The sequence below is a fragment of the Opisthorchis viverrini genome (assembly GCF_000715545.1).
Source record: "Opisthorchis viverrini unplaced genomic scaffold opera_v5_451, whole genome shotgun sequence".
Classification (NCBI taxonomy): domain Eukaryota; kingdom Metazoa; phylum Platyhelminthes; class Trematoda; order Opisthorchiida; family Opisthorchiidae; genus Opisthorchis; species Opisthorchis viverrini.
Genome location: NW_008752113.1, coordinates 12,349 through 34,697, shown reverse-complemented (window position 1 = coordinate 34,697; position 22,349 = coordinate 12,349). Strand labels below are relative to the sequence as shown.

The 22,349-nt window shown below is 43.4% G+C and overlaps 1 protein-coding gene across 1 annotated transcript; it reads right to left on the bottom strand.

The window, feature by feature from the left end:
- Positions 1-11,030: 11,030 nt before the first annotated feature.
- On the bottom strand, positions 11,031-14,245 carry T265_15365 (hypothetical protein; the record flags this gene model as incomplete). The annotated part of the gene is made up of 3 exons (XM_009177746.1): positions 11,031-11,225; positions 12,033-12,255; positions 14,079-14,245. Coding segments are annotated over 3 exons (513 nt in total), but the record flags the coding sequence as incomplete, so codon positions are not given.
- Positions 14,246-22,349: the final 8,104 nt, after the last annotated feature.

Genomic DNA, 22,349 nt, shown 5'->3' with positions numbered 1-22,349 from the left:
GGCGCCAGATACGAGCATGTGAAAGGTGAAACTCGAACACTCAAAACAACTTTGGGTACGGATGTCGAACTTTCACTGATTGCTTCACACGCAAACGGAACAGCAGCTATCCTAATTTCTGGTTCTCGAGTTTATTAAATGTATACATGCATCGCGACATCTCGAATATCGTACCAACTGAAACATGAGGCGGCCTGGTGCTGCACATTCAGTTGCTTAAAAATATCATAAACGAGAGATTCCAGGTGAGTCTCCCGCGAAGCCAAATTCGTTTGCAAATGAGTGTATTTCGCTAACTTCGAGCAGTTTTTGTTGAGGAGGATTATAAGTTTGACGGAAACTCGGGTACTGTGCCCAGCTGGTGAGTCCGAGTAGGAGAGCGGAACCGCTCGTTGGTTGTCTTAGGCTTTGCAGCAACTTAAAGAATATCGTCTTATGGCCAGTTCAGTTACATTGTTTGTTTTTGGTTGAAACGTGATCCCTGGCAAAGGCCACATCATATTAGCTTAGAGCACTGTTTGTTGTTTTGATAGTGTTGACTCCAACAGGCATTTGACGGATTAAAGCTCATTTGTGGATTTATGCTAAGTCAGCTTTCTGTCTGATTGATAAGTATTTCCCGAACGAGAGTGGTTTCGAAGTACGGCGCGACGAACGTGATAGAAACACTCGATCTTCTTCGGTAACGAACCTGTAATAAATGAATGGATGATCACGCGTTTAGCTACGACTTTTGTCACTGTTTTCATCATCATTATTATCGTTATTATCGGCTATAGAACCTGCCTACTTGCCGTACAATGGTAATCATTCTACAGTTTCGTTCGCCAGTAATTTGGGGTGGGGTACATAGCTACTCATTGGAGGCGATAGCTAATGTAATTGATGCGTAAATAAAGAATGTCATAGAAATTTCCGTTGGGGAGATCGGGAGTGACCAGGACATGTCTGACAATGTCTCCAACCACTGATGTGAATCACCTCGGGATACCAATCCAGGGTGACGATAATAACCAGCGCAGTTGAGTATTCTGGTAGTTGCTTTCAGACTTCACTACAAAGTTTTTGTTTACCCCATCTGGCGCATTCTCACCTTCACGTGGTTGTGCGAAAACAGCCGTCGGTCAGCTGGTATACAGAGCACGTGGCCAACCCAGTGCAACCTACGAGGTGTGATCAATCTGTCTATCCTAGACCATAACCATCTGAAGTACTTCAGCATTGCTGATTCGATGTTCCCATCAGACTCGGGTAATGCTTCGAAGACCCCGATGGTCAAACAACGCTCAGCGACCACGATTCAGACCCGTATAATAATATGGAGCTATTGGTTCACAAGTTACGAAAGATGATAGTCATAATATAACTCAGAAGGTATATGCACAAATGACAAATTTTACTATAATAGATAGTAGTTTACAGTTACTAGTTGCTCCGTGATAAAATAACTACAGTGCGAACAATGGAATGAGTCAAAAGGTGACTTATCTTTTGTGGATTACTCGTGAGGTTGCTGGATGAAAGTCAGGATGGCGAGAACGTGTTTTCTCCGCAGTATAACTGCTACACGTGTTCCATAAATGTCCGTGGACTTGAAGTGTTTGGCTGACTCCCCGCCCCCTGTGCGCACGTGTGTGTGGTGGTGGTGGTGCTGTGTCTTCCTCACTACGGTAAGGTTTGACGTGTGTATCTTACATAGAATCGCCCCGATACGTACAAGATGGGAGCTGACTTGTTGTCGGTCAAGGTCGCAAGCGGGACAGTGTTTGTGTGCTTGCATAGCAAGCGAGTCGCGTGATCTAGTGAACATGGATGTTAGACAAATTAAGTAAAGTTGGTTGAGGGAGCAAGCAAAAGTCCGCTGCAGGGCGCACCGCAGCATTATAGACGCGACCCTTCACTGATGAGGTGATGTCACGACTACACCGCGGGTGGTGCAGTTTCACGAAGTTTTCTCTGGCTTCCCCAATCCGGATGAAGATATCTTTGGCTATACCACCTGGACTGATACAGCTGCCTAGGTAGACATATTTGTGTACTACCCCATCTGTAAGCATGAGGCTAAGGTTCGAACCCACCCGCCTTGCAGCAGTAATTTGTACTTTGCAGGTATGAAGTGCATGCAAAACCGTGAAACAGATTATTTAGGTTATCTGACGCTGTCTGCATTACAGTTGCGTCAGATTCAGGATGAGCTATGTCATCTGCGCACTCCATATCTATAGGCATATGCACTGGGAGAGTTACAACCCCACAGACGTTTGAGGCTGTGAGTTTTCCATACCCTTATCAATGGCGACGATGGAGAGGAAAGGCGAAATAGAACACTACTTGATAAAGTGAACTTAGACGAAATCTTTTCGTACACCACATGCCATCGGGAGTTAGCGTGCAGCGCCTTAAGGAGGGTCAATAATTTGTGGTGACACTTCGTTTTCATAGACACTGCCATAGTGCATGACGATCTACAGAATAAAAAGCAGCTTTCAAGTCAGGAAAGACGACCATTGTTGGTCGTTGGAAGCAGTGCCGCTAATCCAGATTTAGACAGAGAGTGAAAAGTGATCGAGTCATCCTCTTGCAGAACGGAGCCCAGCATGGTTTTCATGGAGCTGTCTCTTTCTATTTTCAGAGGAGAAAACCAAAGAATGCCTCTGGTGCCACAGCTACCAGGCTGACATTTTCAGAGGAGAAAACCAAAGAATGCCTTTGGTGCCACAGCTACCAGGCTTATGCCACAGCGGTTTTCACACAGCGCCCCCGTACCCTTTTCGAAGCTTCACACAGCGTCCGCGTACCCTTTTTGAAGCGAGAAGGGGCCATCGACGTGCCCCGTTCTTTTAGCACTACCTGTGCAGTCCAAATAGCAGCAACAGGACCTGTCAGACGCGCAACCAGGGACTATCCGCCTTCTTTCAAAACGACTGGATACAAAGGGTCCAGTCCAAACGCCTCCTCACTTCTCAGAGGGATATTTCGTATTTTATTTCGTCTTTCGTGAAGTGATCGACATTTACATTCCATTCGCCCCTGTGCACTATTCCAGCGAGTGAGGGCGAGGCCAGCTAAACTGTTCTTCGAAGCTTTCGGTCCATCTTTCTAGTCTGATATGGATTTCTTGGCATCAGTCAGCACTAGCACTCTCGACGATATTCAGTGGTCATTTTCTCGCATCGGAGAAGTCAGGCAGACAGCACCAAATGCCACTAGCATAGCTTAGTGGCTACTATGCTGCATCCACGTAGTGAATACCAGAGTAACGACGTATGCTAATGATGAAGGATGCGAATAGCCTCCGCCTCCCTATCTGATGGAAAGTGAAGTATATTACGGAAATCAGGCAACCGCTTTGTAGTGTTTGCTTACTATTATTTAATCGTCAATGAATATCGAAGAAAGTTCAAGAGGATGCGTAAGAATGTTCAGTTTTTAAAAACTCTGCTTATAAGATGTTTACTTTCGCCCCTAAGGTTTGTAGCTGCTTAGTTCGTGTTTCCTGATAAGTGCCTCCACAGTGAAGGGATCTCCTCCATCCACTAGTACACTACTGGCTCCTGTAGAGTTTTTGAGCTATCCCGAATCGATGCCACTGACTTGCTAGCTCCTGAAGTGAAGCGAAGGATCAGGTGTCCTTGCACCTTGACCAATGAACCCGGACAACTATCATTAGGAAGTATGCTTCTCATTGTCAGAACTGCAGCCATTTGGGGTGCGTACCGACACTACAAACAGGCACCGAGCTTGACTGAGCTGGATAACCGAACAGCTCAAAGAAGATTGTTCACTGAAACGCAATCCAGAATAGCGCCGAACAAGGTATGAGTTAAGTGGATATGTTCAACTCTCCATAGTTACCGAAGCCTCATAAACCGCCTGGACCTGTTGACATCCACTTTCTAATGATCTTGGGACTAGCAAATGGTTTTCTGACCCACCCATGAGTCAACGTGCCTTATAGATTGATTGCTCCTACCCGACTAAATCTTGCAGCTGCCAGCACACTTCATTTTTGGCAATGAACACAAGCCAAGCAAAAAAGCACCGATAGTTTACAAAATCATGGACAGTGTCATACCTAACAGGGTTCAATATCGTTTGAAGATGAATCTTCGGCCTCGGTCTCAACAACGTGGATTTTATCACAACCACTTTTGTCCACCAGAAAACGATGAGTTGAAACTAGTGGACATGGGAGTGAAGTAGATGTAATGACTATTGACCTCAATATGGCTTCTGATAAAGCTTCCCTTAAAAGGTCATTAACGAAGCAGAGTACACACAGGACTGAAGATGGACTGAAGAAGGACCGAAGATCAAGAGGTGTTTCTCCAATAACTAGCTTGAGACCGTTGTATTCTGCCACTCGCACGCACTTACGCTCTCGCACTCGCTCGTTCGGAATATAGCTGTTGTGTCCCCTTCTGTGGATCTTTTTTCCGGCATTAGGCTCTGGTGCGGTCAGAAGTTAGATGCAGCAGATTGGCGAATTAGAAGATACTACACGTCCATAGTGTATTAGCCCAGGAAGAAACTCGTGCAAGAATCAGACATAGCACTCTCCTGTCTATGTGTACCTGTTGAACACAACAGGCCGGTTGTTAACTGTTAGAAGCGATGTAGATATGACAAGGTATCTGATCCAACAGATTGAAAAATTGTCACTATCGTTTTAGTTTTTGATTTATAAATGTTCAACAGAAGTTCTTCCTAAGCCAGAAAACAAATGCTTTATAAGTTGAATATATCTAAAGGATCAGCAAGATTGTCAGGAAGTCTACAGTGAAGTGTTCTTGAAACGCAAAGACAAAACACGTTGACAGGTAATATACCAACAACCACTGGCTTAATTGCTCTGAATCCGTGCTGGTGCACTCTTCAATTTAGCGAATCATTTAGGTGGATCGGATGGGATAAACACAAAAATCACAGCTTAAACAGACGGAAATTATAAATTGTTTAAGGTCGACATATAGTCCTGTCGAAAGATAACAAAATGCAACAAAACTACTCCCCAGTATATCGTATTGCGGGTCCGACAGCCATGACTTTCAGTCGTTGTTGGTGCTGCCGCTGTTGTTGTCGTGGGTTTCAAGGTCGTTGAATTTGTTGATACTTGAGGTGCTAATGTCGTTTTCTCTCCTGTATCCGTCAATGGATTTTCAGCTTGTGGATACAACATTAAATAAACTGCGTTAGGAACTCAGCAAAAAAACATGCAACCATGTGTAACCGACACTCAAGTTTATTATCAACTGTTAAAAAGGACAATGTTTTCTGAATTGTTCCGACTGCAAAAATGCTTCCAAGTTGACAAGTCGGTAATTGACCCAAATGGCAGAGTGGTTGGTATGTTGGGCTCCTATGTTAAGGTTGGGGGTGCAAATCGGCGTCAGCTTCATACGGTTGGTTGCCAAAATGTAGTGCGGTAGTGGTTTAACTCAACTCCAAACGCATGGTTTACTCGTGTGCGCTTGTTTTTGTGCGTGTATGTAGCACACGCTAACTCAGATGCCTGCCAAATGGGACTTCCTATTACATTGACATCGTAATAAGATGATATTTAGAGGTGAACTTAGTTGTCACCACGTTCTCATTCAGAAGCCGTAAATAGGATATGATTTTACGGCGTAATTCTTCAATAGAAACAGACTTTCTTGAAGCGAGTGCCTCCGGGAATAGAGAGCGGAATGACCCGGTCTCATTTTTATTTACATTGTAAGTGACTGGCTGCCCCAACAACTGGCACTCGCAAGCATAGAGTCTAAGTTGAAACATAATGCAGTAACCCGGAGATTCAGTTTCACATACTACTCTAATGGAAATAGTTCCTCAGCTGGACTTGCTACATACACAACTAATCTCGTCGCACACATGCAAGCATTTTCAGATTGTCCGGCCAGACACCTTGCTGCAAATAAGAATACGGTGACGAACACTGATGTTTTCGGGTCACTTGATCAAACCGGACCTGTCATTAGACGTCAGTGGCCGAGTACCCAATAGACTGCCAGTATCGACCCAACGGCGTGGCTTGACTACAACCAAGGTAGTCTCAATGCGTTCGCGAAACCTGGCACTGATTTCACAAGCAACTCGTACGGTCGTTGGGTCTGCTGTGGTCATGTGACACGTATTGACCGACCAAGTCGCCTAAATGCCCTCCAGTCTGTCTCACGGCGTCCTGTTGTATGCGACGTTCGGTGAACTGACAACCAACCGTTTGTTCCCACATTTCTAACTCACCAACCAATCTGCTGCTTAGTTCATTATTTGCTCCCTATCTTTAGCCCGTAGATGTGTACTGACCTGACGAGGGGATCTGGAAAACACTAGTGGTTGCCGATTTGGTGCAACCCGTCTAACCCGCTGTTTTTATTGATGACCTGACTTGTTACTGAACAGACGTGACAGTTCAATCAATGTTGTTTCCCATACACTTAGTGCATGAACAGTAACCGGAATCCAGCCAACCGCAACCACCTGCTTTTACTCACAGGAATCCGGGTGTGAAATGCTTGGCACACCAAAGAAAGCTTAATTCGGTGACGAACGAAATCACAGGTCAAGAATGGAGAAGTCTTGAGATTCATCAATAAAATTGGGCACTATTTGTATGAAAATACGCACATGAAAGAACTACATACTTCAAAATATGTGGATTTCCGTCTAAGTTGTTACACGGATTAGTGTAAGTTCAATCAGAGCCTTAAAAATCATAAGAAACGCTTTAGGAATCCTAAAACCGGACACAATGGCAAATCGAATAGACGTCCCGAACACTTTTCCTCTATTTCGTCAACATGATATCATCGAACATGGTAAATTGGCGAACTTTAGTCTTCGCAACACCCTACCCGACCTAAACGAGACTGAGTCAGGCAATCAGCACAAACTTTTCACTGTTCCAGTGTCTAGTCTGATGAAAATTTGATCCGACGACTTTCTCATATACGCAGGTTAAGTGGATCGCGAATTCGAAGAGTTTGTTTGGGACCAATTGCCACAGACCTACCCAAACCCTTACTTTATGTTTGCGGTCTCAAGTCAACAAGCGCGATTGCTATTCGCACATGGTTACTAAGGCAAGCTTTGCCACACCGAGACATGACCTCACATCAAGCGACGGCTGATTTCGTTGTCTGGCTACTCGTGATTTTGTTACGAGTCCAGGAGAACCCGACATGAGCGGCATTAACATCTGAACTGACTTTTCTTTCAAGATCAGCAAAACCATCTGTGGCATGATGGTATTGTGGTGAATGTCATTATCCCCTGTTTTACCCATTTAAGCAACAGGGATGGCGAGGTTTTTATGACCAAGTTCATGGACAGTGATTCTACCAGCAACCAAATCTCAGATGTAGCAATCTCAGCAGCACAATAAGTCGAAAAAAATGAGGAATTATGACATGTTAACTCTGTTGTTGCTGCGCCAAGGTGTTACTCACAGTGAAATAGGAAATACGACGACGACGACGGTAACGAGGTTTTTTTTTATTCGACTACAGCATCAGTTGTGTATATAGCCCCTCGGAGTACGTATGTAATTTCCTAAACTGACCTCTCAGACAGCTGACAGCACATCAAGTGATATTCTGCACTTTACAGATGAATGTATGATTAATGCAGTAACAGGCATTCATGTCATTCATGTACCGGATCACAACGTCAACCTGGAAGTCTTCGGGTCGCATGAGAAATTTGGCGTCTTCAGTGTCTGCCCAAACAGCACCTGTCAGAAGACGTACACAGTGACACTCCAAGTGAGAATACAAGAGCAACTCCTACCTCTCATTCCGAATTCCGGATGATTGAGTGTGAATTGAACAGTACGTTCACAGCTGCAGTTCGAACTATGCCCTCCACTGCCACAATCAACTGTCAGAATTTTCAACCGGTTAATCTTATGCATGTGGAATGTAGCCCCAAACAGCCCCTTCGACCGAGTTATAAAAGTTTCATAACGGAGGGAACTGGTTGGTATTCTTCCAATCATGGCCGCATTTTCTGTAATCAGCTGTCAGCCCTTCAATACTAAGAACAGTATTTTCTATGCAGTCTCATTCCGGTCATTTTGTGGAAATACTGGTGCACAGGTTTGTGTAGTGACGTTCAAGTGAACAGTATGGTCCAACGCTGTGCAAGAGAGCAGCAACAAGGCCATGACCAGAAAACACGTGGCAAAGTGCGCATTTCGGTCTATCAACGACATCGGTTGACATTTGATCGTTGGCAGGTACTCAAGGTAGCCCGAAGTTTCCCATATCGAGCACCCCATTGACGGTAACGTAATCATACCTCGTAACATCTCGCTATATGGTTCGAAGCTCACGGTCTAATGTGTCGAGGACGTGTAACATTTGATATGCAGGTTGGTGGCACCCCGATCGCATCGGACAATTTTCACCATCCGGATCTGACATTGATTCAGGCTCCACACAGTCAAACTGAATTCCGTGATTAGTCGTACTTTGTGCATTTGAAACTCCACGATGGTCACCCAACAACTCACCAATACTCGGTCACCAGATTCCTGACTAGTCTGCTCAATACAGTCACCGCAGCAGGAGTTTTGAAGAGTCCCCTCACGTTTCAACCCCAAATTTCACCAGCTCGAAGTATGCCAAATGATATACTGGCAGGAGGATCTTCTCAAACAGGCTCTTCAACAACCTCGCTCTCTGGCTTTTTCGATTTGCCTGTCCTTAACTCCAGTCACTGCGGGAGCAATGATTTCGTTGAAGACAAGCAACGCTCATTGAAGTGTCATGCACTCACTGGTTGCATAACTAATCGTTATCGGACCTCGGGAAATTATGTAACACTTTCTCGGCAGTTAGTAGCTTTATCAAAGAACAGCATTCAAGGCATTTCTTGTTGGTCTTCACTATCTAGAGCTAAACAGGCTTGCTCGAATAAATTCTGGTTCGGCATCTTTGGTTTTCCATTAGTCTCAGTAAACGCCGGACGGTATCGTGTCGACTCAGATTCATCAATCTGTAGTTGAAAAACTATATGTCCAATATTTACCACTCCATAATCGGTTTAGCACCATTTGAAGGGGATATAATATTACAGTCACCATTCTCTGAACTTGTCAACACAGTAATGCGTTGGACCTGGACTACATTAGATTTTCCGATCGTAGGGTAAACTGTGTTCCTACACCTGGTATTTCAAACTCATTCATATGCTTAAGTCACGGCGTCAGCACAGCCATACTGCACCGGCTGCGCGAATGTTTTGGCAGGTGTGGGATTTACTCATATCGAACTGGCAGCCAAAATTTTGTCGTAGAAGGTTACAGAAGGCGCAAAGGCTATGCCAACCGAGACAGAGGTGTCCGCTCTGTATTTTCCGAATACCCGTTAGCCAGCTTTCACCTGCCTTCGTATTATCCGTTTCATGGTCCCTTTTAACATGTATATGCAAACGTAGTCTCACTACACCACCATCTTAACTGCAGCCTCCCGTTGGAATACGACCAACTACGAAACTACCAGCGAGTCAGGGTTCCTCAAAGTGCTCCGCGCATCCTAAAAACGGATATTTAGTCTACCTAATTTGTCAGATCAATTAGCGGGTAGGTTACGGGTAGCCGACTGGCTTTCACTCGTGTCATGCCAGCGGCTATATGGATGCTGCTGGAGAGTGGGACAGAGGGTCGTGTGGGCGTCGGGAGACTGGGGACATTTTAAGGGAACACTGACGGGTATGCCAAGGTGCTGTAGGAGAATGGGCGAGGTGATTACGACTTTCCACCCTCATGAGTAAAATTACATTTATGGAAAGTTTAAAGTCAAAACAGCGTAGTGAAGTAAGATGTTCTTATACGACTTTTCGGTTGTGTAGTCTACAGTGCCGTGGGAACCTTATTCAAGGATTTCTACAACCACATGTTATGTATCAGGTGCAGCGTTATTTGGGTCCGTTATTTATCGTGTCATCTGATTGGTGTGTTCCTGAGGTCAGTAGGCGTTCGGATGGGACCAGCATGTTTGAATGTGTCCGCTGTGTGAATGGACACATGACTGTGTTTGTACTTTAACTGAGACAGGCCTCCTTTTGTTGTTGTACTGGCTGTGGTGCGTCATTGTTGAGATTCCTGCTTGACCTCTGGCGCCTATGCCTGCTAAGGCTTGCAGGCAGACGGATGTCATCGCCGTGTCGCTAAATGCGATTTAAGAGGCATGTACGCTTGACGCAATATCGAACGGACGTGACATTTCAATCACTCTTGTTTCCCATACACACCGGTTGAAATTCACAAATTGTAATCTACATCTCGTTCTAGTCATAATGCGTATCTTGCCAAAGCAAATGGGTGGGCCCTGATCGATCACCGGAAATAAGAAAGTATGTCAATTATCATTGTTCAGCCACCCTAAATTAGGTTCCCTAAGGTGTTAAATTGAACTTGGAGAGCTGTCAACCAACCCACCAAGTAGCCAACAAAAAACGCATTTCAAGACGCAGAAATAGTACCAGTGATTCCATGCCTGGGGAATATGAACTTTGAAAAAAAAAACAGATCTCGATACTCAACACGAAGTTGGTTGTGTGTAAGGGCTGTGTGCGCTGAACAATTCGATTTGCTCATTCATCTAAGCAACTGGGTGCATATCAAAGTTGCCGGGCAAATGCTTTAAATTAATGGTTCTGGGTCTGTACGTTTCTCAAAATTCCAAGATGGGTACGATTTGGGTTACTTTTAGGAAAGTGTATTTGCAACCCTCCTTTTTTACTTTTGTTGTTTTATCGACTTTTGCTGATGCAACATGAATAAATAAAATGTAGATTCGGATCCAACTTTCAAAAAAGATACCATTTTTGTCAGGCCTCCTCATCACTTCATGGAAGTTTAAAAATAAAGGTGTCATGACATCAAGGAAATCTTGTAAGAGATAATATCTTTTTGTACAAAGGTTTGCAGTAAGATTGAATCAATCAACCAACGCCTGTTAACCAAAGGGCTGCAACGGAGGTAACTGATTTTAAATGTTTGGTTAGACAATCAAATTTCCACTCACTGCTTACAGTAATCTCCTTCAGTCCATACATATGCGATATTGGCCTGGTGGTGATTGCAATTTCTTGGGAGAGCATTTCGTTAGTGTGACCTGGTCTAAGTTGATCAAGCTGATCTTTTCGAAAGTACACTCCCATAATTGCCTCCTCGCTTAGCGAACCGAAGAATTTGCATTTGAAATGTAAGGAAGAGAGGACTTTGCCACGTTCGAAAGAACTATCCAACTGCGAGAAAAATGAAGAAAAATCACAGAACTATTCTTCCTCTACTTTCATTTTCTAAANCTTGCCAAAGCAAATGGGTGGTGGGGCCCTGATCGCCGGAAATAAGAAGTATGTCAATTATCATTGTTCAGCCACCCTAAAGTAGGTTCCCTAAGGTGTTAAATTGAACTTGGAGAGCTGTCAACCAACCCACCAAGTAGCCAACAAAAAACGCATTTCAAGACGCAGAAATAGTACCAGTGATTCCACCTGGGGAATATGAACTTTGAAAAAAAAACAGATCTCGATACTCAACACGAAGTTGGTTGTGTGTAAGGGCTGTGTGCGCTGAACAATTCGATTTGCTCATTCATCTAAGCAACTGGGTGCATATCAAAGTTGCCGGGCAAATGCTTTAAATTAATGGTTCTGGGTCTGTACGTTTCTCAAAATTCCAAGATGGGTACGATTTGGGTTACTTTTAGGAAAGTGTACTTGCAACCCTCCTTTTTTACTTTTGTTGTTTTATCGACTTTTGCTGATGCAACATGAATAAATAAAATGTAGATTCGGATCCAACTTTCAAAAAAGATACCATTTTTGTCAGGCCTCCTCATCACTTCATGGAAGTTTAAAAATAAAGGTGTCATGACATCAAGGAAATCTTGTAAGAGATAATATCTTTTTGTACAAAGGTTTGCAGTAAGATTGAATCAATCAACCAACGCCTGTTAACCAAAGGGCTGCAACGGAGGTAACTGATTTTAAATGTCTGGTTAGACAATCAAATTTCCACTCACTGCTTACAGTAATCTCCTTCAGTCCATACATATGCGATATTGGCCTGGTGGTGATTGCAATTTCTTGGGAGAGCATTTCGTTAGTGTGACCCGGTCTAAGTTGATCAAGCTGATCTTTTCGAAAGTACACTCCCATAATTGCCTCCTCGCTTAGCGAACCGAAGAATTTGCATTTGAAATGTAAGGAAGAGAGGACTTTGCCACGTTCGAAAGAACTATCCAACTGCGAGAAAAATGAAGAAAAATCACAGAACTATTCTTCCTCTACTTTCATTTTCTAAAGCAAAATAAACCCATAAATGGCAATCGAAGAACAAGGCAGAGCTGATTCTTTCTTGCTCAGTTTCATCAATGGTGCACAGCTCAGAAACATGGGGGATGAGTAAGGCGTCTGACCTACTCACACGCCCAACAGGCCAGTGGCATACTCGCAACTGATGATACCCAAGAAGGATGAAGGATCAGTCCGTTGAATAGAAGTCACAAAATCAAATGTGTGACGGAAACTTAAGTGATTCTCTAATAGCAACAAGAATTATCAGAGTGAATACATTACCCAGGAGATGAGCAGTTTAACTTGTTCTTTCGTTTGTTTTTCAATGTTATGGAGAGGGTCTTATCGAGGAAATCACTATGATGTCCAGAATAGGCTTCAAACTAAACATTAAGCAGTTTTTTGATAGGCACACCACGTGAAGTCTATCATAAATGAGATGGCTAGTCTCGGTTGAGTCGTGCTATTCGCAGTTCAGTTTGCAAACGAGTTTATAATCCCACAGGTTGATGTTCAACTAAGAAACAATACTGACAAAACCTCGGGGACGATGACCACCTTATAAGCTTCAAGGAGCTCGAGACCACTGGTGAGTTAAATCTCCATGGAATGCAATGATATACTTGCAGGAGTGAATGTGACAACTGATTTTGCACAATGTGCTTTTTTCGTCTTGTCACCCCTCATTATAGTGAGGAGTCACACACTGGAACCTCCTTATCCGGCACTCAAACTGAAGTCATCATATCACACGAATAGTAGAGTGTGGTGCGTTGCATCATTGCGGTGGTTGTGCTAAGAACGCCCTAAAAGCTTTGTTGCATTTATTGTAGCTTGGGTCGACAGCCGGCAGAACGTGCGGCCAGATCCCATCTGGTCTTGCGAATAAATGGCCAGCTGGCGCCACTATGTGATGGAAACACCACTACACACGTCATAATAATGCTTTTTTACTAGCAATGTAACAGTCATAGTGGCTTGATAAGTAATTAGTAGCTTTTGTAACTCAGCTTGATCCGGTTGCTCCTTCGCTAACGAGAGGATCAGTAGCATCAATTCACCGAAAAACTGGACGGTACACTTCTGCGAGGAGCGCTGGATATTCAGAGGGTAGGTCAACAAAGGGAGAGGGAAGATGTCTGTTATAAGGTTACTAAAGTCGTAAGTCCTTGGTATGTGGCCATTCACGGCACGAGGATACACGACATGGCAGCAATTATGTCCAGGTAAGCGAATAAGGCGGCTGTCGTTCTCCTAAGCCAATCAGACGGCAGACGAATAACTATCAGTCCTAACACATTACTACAGCTTGGACAAACAACCTCATAGATGGTCATTGTTTCGATAGGAAATCAAGATTTATTCAGGCTTCAAGAATTCACCGAAGCGAATCTCTCATTAAAAATTGAACGAGATATTCGGGTGAATAATTCAGTAGTTTCGGTTAGACCTCAGGCAGGGGACTGAATAAATCCGTGTGATGCCACGGCTTTTTATGACTCGGAATGTAGCACCACTAACCACGACCTCTCGAAAACCTTTGTGTCATTTCACAGGCCAAAAACGCTATTCGGGGGGTGGCAAAAAGTTTTTTGGTTGTTGTTTACTAAAAATGCATTCCGTAAAACACCTGGTTCCGTAGAATTTTTTGTTTCCTCTAAGAAAATCCTTTTCAAATTAGGTAGACAACTTTCTTGGACACCCTCTGTTAACATAATTTATTCGAAAATACAATGAGAGTAACCTCGAAGCAGGAGTAGAATACATCTTACATTCAGTGAAGTGATTATCGGGAACCAGAAGTAAAATAGTGTACTTACAAATCTGCATAAACGAGCTTCCATCAGCAAATGCTGAAAGCTCCACATGTTGTCATGTTGCTCAGTGAGTTTCACAGGGACTCCGGTTTTATCGACCACAATTGCCCTGATGTACAAACCTAGAGGAAGTTTGATTACAAAGTTGCATTAGTGTGCATATATGTGCAACATGTGCATGTGTACTGGGTAACAGTGGCCGAAATCGGGATATTTTCTGTAACCCTATGAATGTGGAAAAATTCCGGAGAACATTTTAATAATGTCTTGCACCCAAAATATCAAACGAGTGTCGGTATGCCGCACAGCATTAGGGGACGTTCATTGAATCACGGAACGGTGAGTGAACGGGCAATCACTATATCATGATGTGCACTTGGATGTGGCAGAGCAATCAAGTTCGAATCAAACTCACTTAATCCCGATACTGCTACTACGTGGTTAGATTTGGTAACTTCAATGATTTCCTATAAATTCTCCTGCGCAGTGGTGCAACACGCATGATGTTTTGCCAAAGTTGATTAAATGGCTGCTCTACTTGTCACGCCGAATGCACCACGGGACAAAGGGAAATGAAATTCGCAATTTCTGCCGTTCATACTTATTCCATGTTAAGATCGAAGTGGCAAACGATTGCGTATGTCTTCATCCCAACGGATGCCTCGATTGAAGTAGTCTACTATTTAAACCCGTGGAAATTTATTTCTCGCACAGACCCACATTCCGTTGTTTACACATATCGAAAAGATGGAGGATTTCACTCAAATCAGTTTGATATTCTGTTCACACCCCTGCATAACTGGCCAATCACTTGGACACTGCCGGTAGTTCAAATTTTATTTGATCGATAACAGACCACATAAACAGAGAAGATCAGAAAGAACCGCGTGCTTCATCATCAAGGGATTACTGCTGAGAACATGAAGGTGAGTGGATGCTCATTGCTACCCCGACGAAATTTGAGTAAGGCCATGTTTAGTAAACCCTAACTACCTGGACTGTGAGACCGCGATCAACGCAATGTGCGTCCAGCCCATGTTCGATCACTTTGTAGTTACGGGTTCACTGACTTATTTGTATTGCTCTTCAGTTAGCCCGGACGAGTGATTGGACAGATAAGGTGACTAAACTTCAACTATTATGGCATAACTGTCTAATTGAGTCAAACAGACAGAACCTCAAATCAGTCACATTAGTAATTCAGCTACTTTTCCGCTGGCACTTCACTCGTTGCGTCTGCTGTTTCATAAATGAAGTGACTGTGCACGACTCAAATGTCTTGGTATATATTTACTGTTTTAATCACCATCTCAGTTCACTAACTGAGACTCGGTTTTTAATTTCTACTTGCCAGATGTAGTTAATAGCCTAGCTGATGAGCTCCTGAGCTTTAGTGAGTAACTCATTATCCCTGCGGGGTAAGGTGGGGTGGAGGATTCGGACCTGCAACATTACGATTCTAGATTGTCACTTGCTCAACAAAATTTTCTTACTTAGACCATGCCTCATCTGTAAGACTCAAGACATAATAGAGCAAAAGAGAGACGTACACGTCCCATCACATTAACGATTGTGATGAGAGGAGCTTTCGCAGTACACAGCTTTGTTTGGTAGTGCAAACTCGTAAAGAATCCCGTTCTTCAACTGTCTTTTGGTCTCAACACTATCAGTTGATAACTTCTTCATTGGTCGGCTGACAGATGAAGCTGAAGCACACAGATGATGAATCTTACGGTATCAAAGTGATTGAGATCTTGGACAGAAAGTCATACACGTGTATTGGTCGACACATAAGCAAATCGGGCAAATGTTCTGACCTTGATCATTGCCTCCACAGCCAGCCAGCCCCATTCAGACCTGTACACTATGGCACGTGAGTTTTTTTTACAGTAAAATGTCGGTTTTGTTTTATAGGCCCCTTCATATAGCTTTGACGACGGCCTTGTGTCGCCTTGGCACCAAGGCGATCCGACCACACTTCAATCGGGAGTATCCAGCCTTATGACAGTGACAACCGCGTCTGACACTGTTGCTGCCTTGTCGGCGCGGTCGCGTCGACTTAGAAACCGTGCTTGCGATGCTAGCACCCGTTAGCTTACACACTTGGACAGGGCTTGTCCCGGGTAACTTGACGTGAGCTGAAATGGAAAGAACCGAGAGTTGACTTGGCGACTCCACCTAAATCAGTCTCTCAAGCCTCTTTATCTCAGACCCATTCTGTGTATGCCTGCCTTGATAGCACGAGGACGAAAATACCACGGAAATGGGACGAAAATCCCCCATAATTCTAGGGACGGACAGCATGACAACTTTGCATCCCTAACGTGGCAGCCTGCATCACTTACAAAGGAAATGCGACGATTCAGGGAGGTGAATTTACAAAACCTCTCTGAAAAGATGATTACCCAATAGATCACAGTTTCCTACACAACACATTTTCCAATTGATTGAAATGCGATGACATTTTTGAGCCAATTAAATCGATGGTAACAGCGTGCCTGGACAAGGGATTGTTATCCCGCTTGCAGCTCAGATATCTTTGTTTAATTTCAATGGCAGTTGTCATTCTCCCACTGAAACACTTGATTAGCAATTTGTGTGTAATATCACGGAACCTCGCGCGACAACTGTGCTATTCAGAAAGGCAGCTATCCCACTCAACAAAGTCTACAGTAGCCGCAACAGACAATACGCCTGCGTGGTACCTATTCCCGAGATCATACTGGGCATCCTCGGAGAAACAGGAACTCGGCATTTTAACAGTTGTCTCCAGGTCACCCCCTCGATTGTACTTGATGATCCCAAAAAACTCTGGATAAAAGTAACGCGTCTAGAAGAGAAACAAAATCACAGAGTGCAAATAATCTCATTTGCTTACACATGACGTCAACGTTCATAATTTCTTCAGTCACTGAATCGAATGTGATCTGAAGTACACGCCGGTGCTTTAGTTTCCGGGTGCATTTCACCTGTTGATTACATCAAATCCATCGTCCATTTGAATCACTTAGATATACCAATATTCAAAGCAATGAATTTCTACAGTTTTGTTTTTGGATCTGAGGTGTTTGCAGCCTGCTGTTTGAATATATTATCGAATTTAACAGGCAGCTTTGTTTTCAGTGTTTGGAAGCCTGTTAAACCGTGTCTCAAAACAATCCCCGACTAATATGCTACTCATAAGGTTACTGAAAATACTTCGCCAGCATACGACAGGTTTCGCCCTTCTTGTGGCTCATCAGGTAGGCACAGTCCCGGAGTTTCCGTCAACCTTACGTTCTAATTGAACCCGAGTTGCGCGAAATTAGCGAAATGCACTCATTTGCAAACAAATTTGGTTTTGCGAGAGACTCTCCTGGATCCCAGCCGAATCTCTCGTTTATGGTATTTGTAAGCAACTGAATGTGCTTATCCTGGCCGCCTGATGTTTCAGTTGGTACGATAATCAAGATGTCGCGATGCGTTTTATAGATAAAGTACATCATTCGTAAGGTTGCCGAACACAGCTCAGAACAGTATGAACGAGATATTCAGCATCGATGGCTTACGAGGAGTTTACCTTGATGGCATATTTTGGTGTGGTATAAGCTCGACAGTATTTCCCCTACCGGCGTTATTTAATTCGTCAAAATACTGTCCATATATTCATAGCGGTTGAACCTGGTAAGCTAAACGATTCTCATGTGAATTCTGTGTCTCAGTATTTGGCTTCAAACCTGAGCATTTCAGTGTAACACGTATGACAACATCGGATAGGATGTAAAATGCTTTGCAGTCCAATAAATGAGTTGCTCTGACCTATCTTTAGTCTGCCTCTGACTATATGTTCTTTTTTCACCCAATTTACCTTACATTCACCCTTGCTTTTATCCAGTTCTTTGTTCACTTTCGAAGTTTCAGCAAATTTATTTTAATCTCCTTTTGTTTCCAAAGCCAAACGTATTAGACGACATTTGCTACCAGCCGAACAAGCGCGATCTGACACATATCAGCACTAATACTGAGCATGCTCTGTAAACACGTGACTAAAACACGAGCCCTACTGGGACCATTTTTGAGCGGATTACGCTGTGTTATCCTGACACCTTCATGGATTCTCCCCTACAGTGGTAAAGACCCCAAACAGAACTTACAAGAATGAAATAAACATCATACTGAAACAGCGAACGTGCCTCTTAAAAAGACGCACAGTGCTGGGTGGTTTAGAATGGGCGTGCCTCTCCTCAACAAAGCTCATGTTTTATTGGAAGTAGCTGGAAACTCTTCAGCGGTAACCTTATGAGCAGTCTTTGGTCAAGGAAACACACTGGAATAGCTCTAATATCATTCCAACCGAAACACGAGAAGGCCTCTGCGCAGCGCATTCATACAAACACCCATAAATCCAGCTACTATCTCCGTTGATACTAGGACGTGTTGCAGATGAGTGAATTGGGCCAATGTTCATCTCTCCATTCGAAGCCTCAGACATGAGATACCTATCTACGATTGATCAAAACGGGCATGGGGACGTGGTCTTTCAGCTGTTGAGTGTATGCGACACGGCATTTACCGAAACATACGAAACACACATACCGAAACGTACGGTGTAATGTATGCATCGCCATCCACTCCGAAACACACCCCTTTTTTTGGAATATGATAGTGATATGTCCTTGAAAGAATATCTGAATCTTCTGGTAAGCAGTACACATTCTTTAGAGTAGTTGCCTGTGCATAGCATAAAGTACTGCATTTAGGCCTTGTACATAGAAAGGCGTCTCCTATTCGTCTATCAAAATTCCTGGAAAATTTATGGACATGCGCCGTCAGTATCCAGCTGCAAGACAACTGTTTGGATATGTTTGTAACTGGGGCCTTCCGGTTGGCTCGGTAAACAACATACTGATTCTTTTTCGCTGAAACTATGAAAATAATTTTCGTTGAAGTCCTTCTATTTCCACACATCATTTAGACAGCATCACGGAGCGATCTGATGGCTAGGGATCTGCCAAACTGACTGTAGAAGGTTGATCAGTACGTTTGTCCTTAGTGCAGTTCTTCTGATTGAGACCGTATGGTGTAATTGCCGGGTTGAGAAAATATCTTCTGAAATGCCCCTAGTTGCCCCTAAAGTTAGAGGGTTTGATGTCGAAAACTTGTGAGTACCATTGGTTTCTTGCTGCATTAAACTGGATATGAGTGTCCATTAACAGAAAAAAACGACGAAGCCACTTATACTTCCAGACACGTGATGGGTGTCTTCACGAGAACTGGAAGCTCATGTGCTTTAAAGCTAATCTATACAGACCAGTCAAACTGAAAACCCACGGATTTTGTACCTGCTATCATTATCGTGGCCTCATGTGGTTGTGCCTATCGAAGCCGGAAACGTATGTATCGGTATAGTATTTTATCGTGTTACTCACAAAAGCAAGTTTGTTTTACAGTAGGAAAGTGAGTCTGCAGCCAAAACCTAGGACAGAGTTGCACAAGGGCACGTAGTAAATGTTTATAAAAGACATTTATGCGCTTCCCATCAATGCTGCCTTGCGCGCAAAATCACTCTTCAAAAATGTTGTCAAAATAACTCAAAACTCACTGATCGAATCTGTGGTGGACGCCTCTGAAATGAGCGTGAACATTGATTTCGTGACATTGCAAACACTCCTAACAAAGTTAGATTTTAGTAAACACTTCCAATTAAGTTGCATTTTACAATGGCTTGAGGATGGCTGCTTTACTGGCAATGAAGCGGATCAATCGCAGTCCACTGGTTTGTGGAGCATTGCGTTCTTAGTACATGCTGGCCATGTCACCGCTTTTGATCTGAGCCGAACACGAAGCACAGTATCAGTTCAAGTTATCAATATTATGCTGTATTCAACACACCAAACAGATTGAATTTATACCAGATGCATTCTCACTGAAAAATTCGTAGTGGTTCTTTTCAAAGCCACACATTGGAAACAACAACCTAGTCTGATTTTCTCTGAGCTATAGTTCGCTTTTGTTTGCTTAAAATTAGAGACTTGTTTGAGTAGATTAGTCATTTGGATGCATTAAGTGAGGTTGTCAAGTAAATAAGAACCGTGTGAAGCCGTGATATGAAAGTCAGCAAGATGTTCTTGTAAAATGGCAAAAATAGTCCATTTTGGCTCCACGCGTACGTGAGAAAGTTAACTGACTGAGTAACTATAAAGTGATGACCTACATAGGGATGCACCATTAGCTTCATATCATAGGTGTTTGAGAGTAATGTCTCCCATCTCTAGTAAAGTTCACGACAGTTTGCTTGTAGAAATTTAGCATGAAATTGAACTAGCCGTATACCCAACAATGTTTCGTTATATCGGCCAGCGGATAACCCATGTTTCAACCTGCTTTTAACTTAGTCCCCAATACGTCAAAACTCCTAAGGATTTGGGAAGTGGTATTCAAAGAGTAAAAAGAAGCGAAAGAAAGATATCCCCGAAATTTGTTCTATCGGCGAAGAGTTTTGGAAAAAATGGAGGCACAGTTGGCGGTTGTGTTGAAGCCTTCCACTCACACTGTGCGTTATGCTGGTTCTGTCGTCTGCATTAAGTGCTACGAAGATTTCGGTCGTGGACAGATTTGGAAACCCATAGGGGTGTGAAGGTCCTATGTAATTAATGATTTTTCCATCCATAGTGTTGGCTGTACGGCTAGTCACCCATCATAATTGTGGTGAAGTCTTAGAAATAAGGTATTCTCAGAGAACGAGAGGAGACAATGCATTTGAAGTAGCAGTTTAAAACGTTCATAGCTGTTAACTGTGAACACACTGGCGCTTTAGGTTGATGACATGGGGGAAGCGACCAATGATTTTCTATTCCAGCTGGGCGGTTACCACTAAACTGCAAATCATGAACCAAATCTGATGACAGCTGGTCCCTTCTGATGAAGTAGGCGGCAGACTGTTGTGACACAGAACCTGGAAACGTCGCACTTTTTCCCATCATCTGGTATCTCCTAAAAACTTGTGAAGTTCCGGTGAAATACACCCACATGCACATTGATTTGATTTTAACCGAAGACGTAACTGAATACCAGCTGAATCTCTCGAATCGCATCTTTGGGTTCACGTAGAACTCAAGGCGGACAGAAACTTGCGAACTACGCCTATGTGATTACCCAAGAAGGGTCGTGGGCTGCCTAAGCTACCCTGGAATTATTTTTTCTTGAAGAAAATATGGCGTCAATTCCTACTGCTTCCATTAAGGGCTGACATTCTTTATGTTCATCAGTGCTTGAGGGAAATAAATTAAAAACGACTGTCTTATGACAAACTTCATTCTTCAAGTCAGTTCGGCTTACTCACTCAGCAAGAAGGGTCAATTAAACTCTGCTCTGTAGCACACACGGAAACTAGCCACCTGCAATAAATTGTAAACTATAACGATGAAAACCATAGCCCAAGCTTACGTATATTTCGGACCCTACCAAAACCAGGTTGTCCTGCAGGGAAGCAACTTAAATACCGTCAAGTAAGGCTTAAGTAAACAGAGAGTCTGGAAGATTCTCTCCTCGAGTGGCACTGCCATACGAAAAAATGGGCAAATTGCAAATCGCTGAGCGCAATAGACACAGACCTTAGCTTGACGAAACATGCCAGGTAGCTTAAAGGCGACCACCCGTGGTGTCGCCGACGAACCCTTAATCGTTTTACAATTGAATCATCACATTTCGAAGGCACTTGTAGACTATGCAGATGAGTCAAATGACGCGGCGCTCAAAGGCTATATCTATAATAAAAAATCGGTCCAGAACACTGAAGGCTAGCTTACTTCGTTTCTAAGTACTTGGTAGGATTGATGGGTCAACTGTCCGTTTATAGGTTGATAGGTTTCCCGCTCTTGTGGGGGAAGATGGCAACTCAAAACTACATAGTACCAATGCACCACGCACCGATGATGCCGCCTCCACTGATGACGAAACGTTTGCAACCAAACTGCCAGGCTCAGTACATGGAGAACCAGTCTTTGCTTACTACTATTAATGCCTGAACAGCCACTGCATTTCTCGCAATTACATTGGTGCCATCCGAAAAGTAGTGTTTTTTTGACTTTGTCTGTTTTCATGCCTCGCTGACTAAAAAGACGAGTTCAGCTCACAGAGGGACAGTAAATTTGGCATGGCCAAAGTTTTCACAAAGAACATCTTGCCAGAGACATTAATCACAGTAAATGCTTCCTTAAGCATGCTCTTTTAAGGTGTTAAAATTGC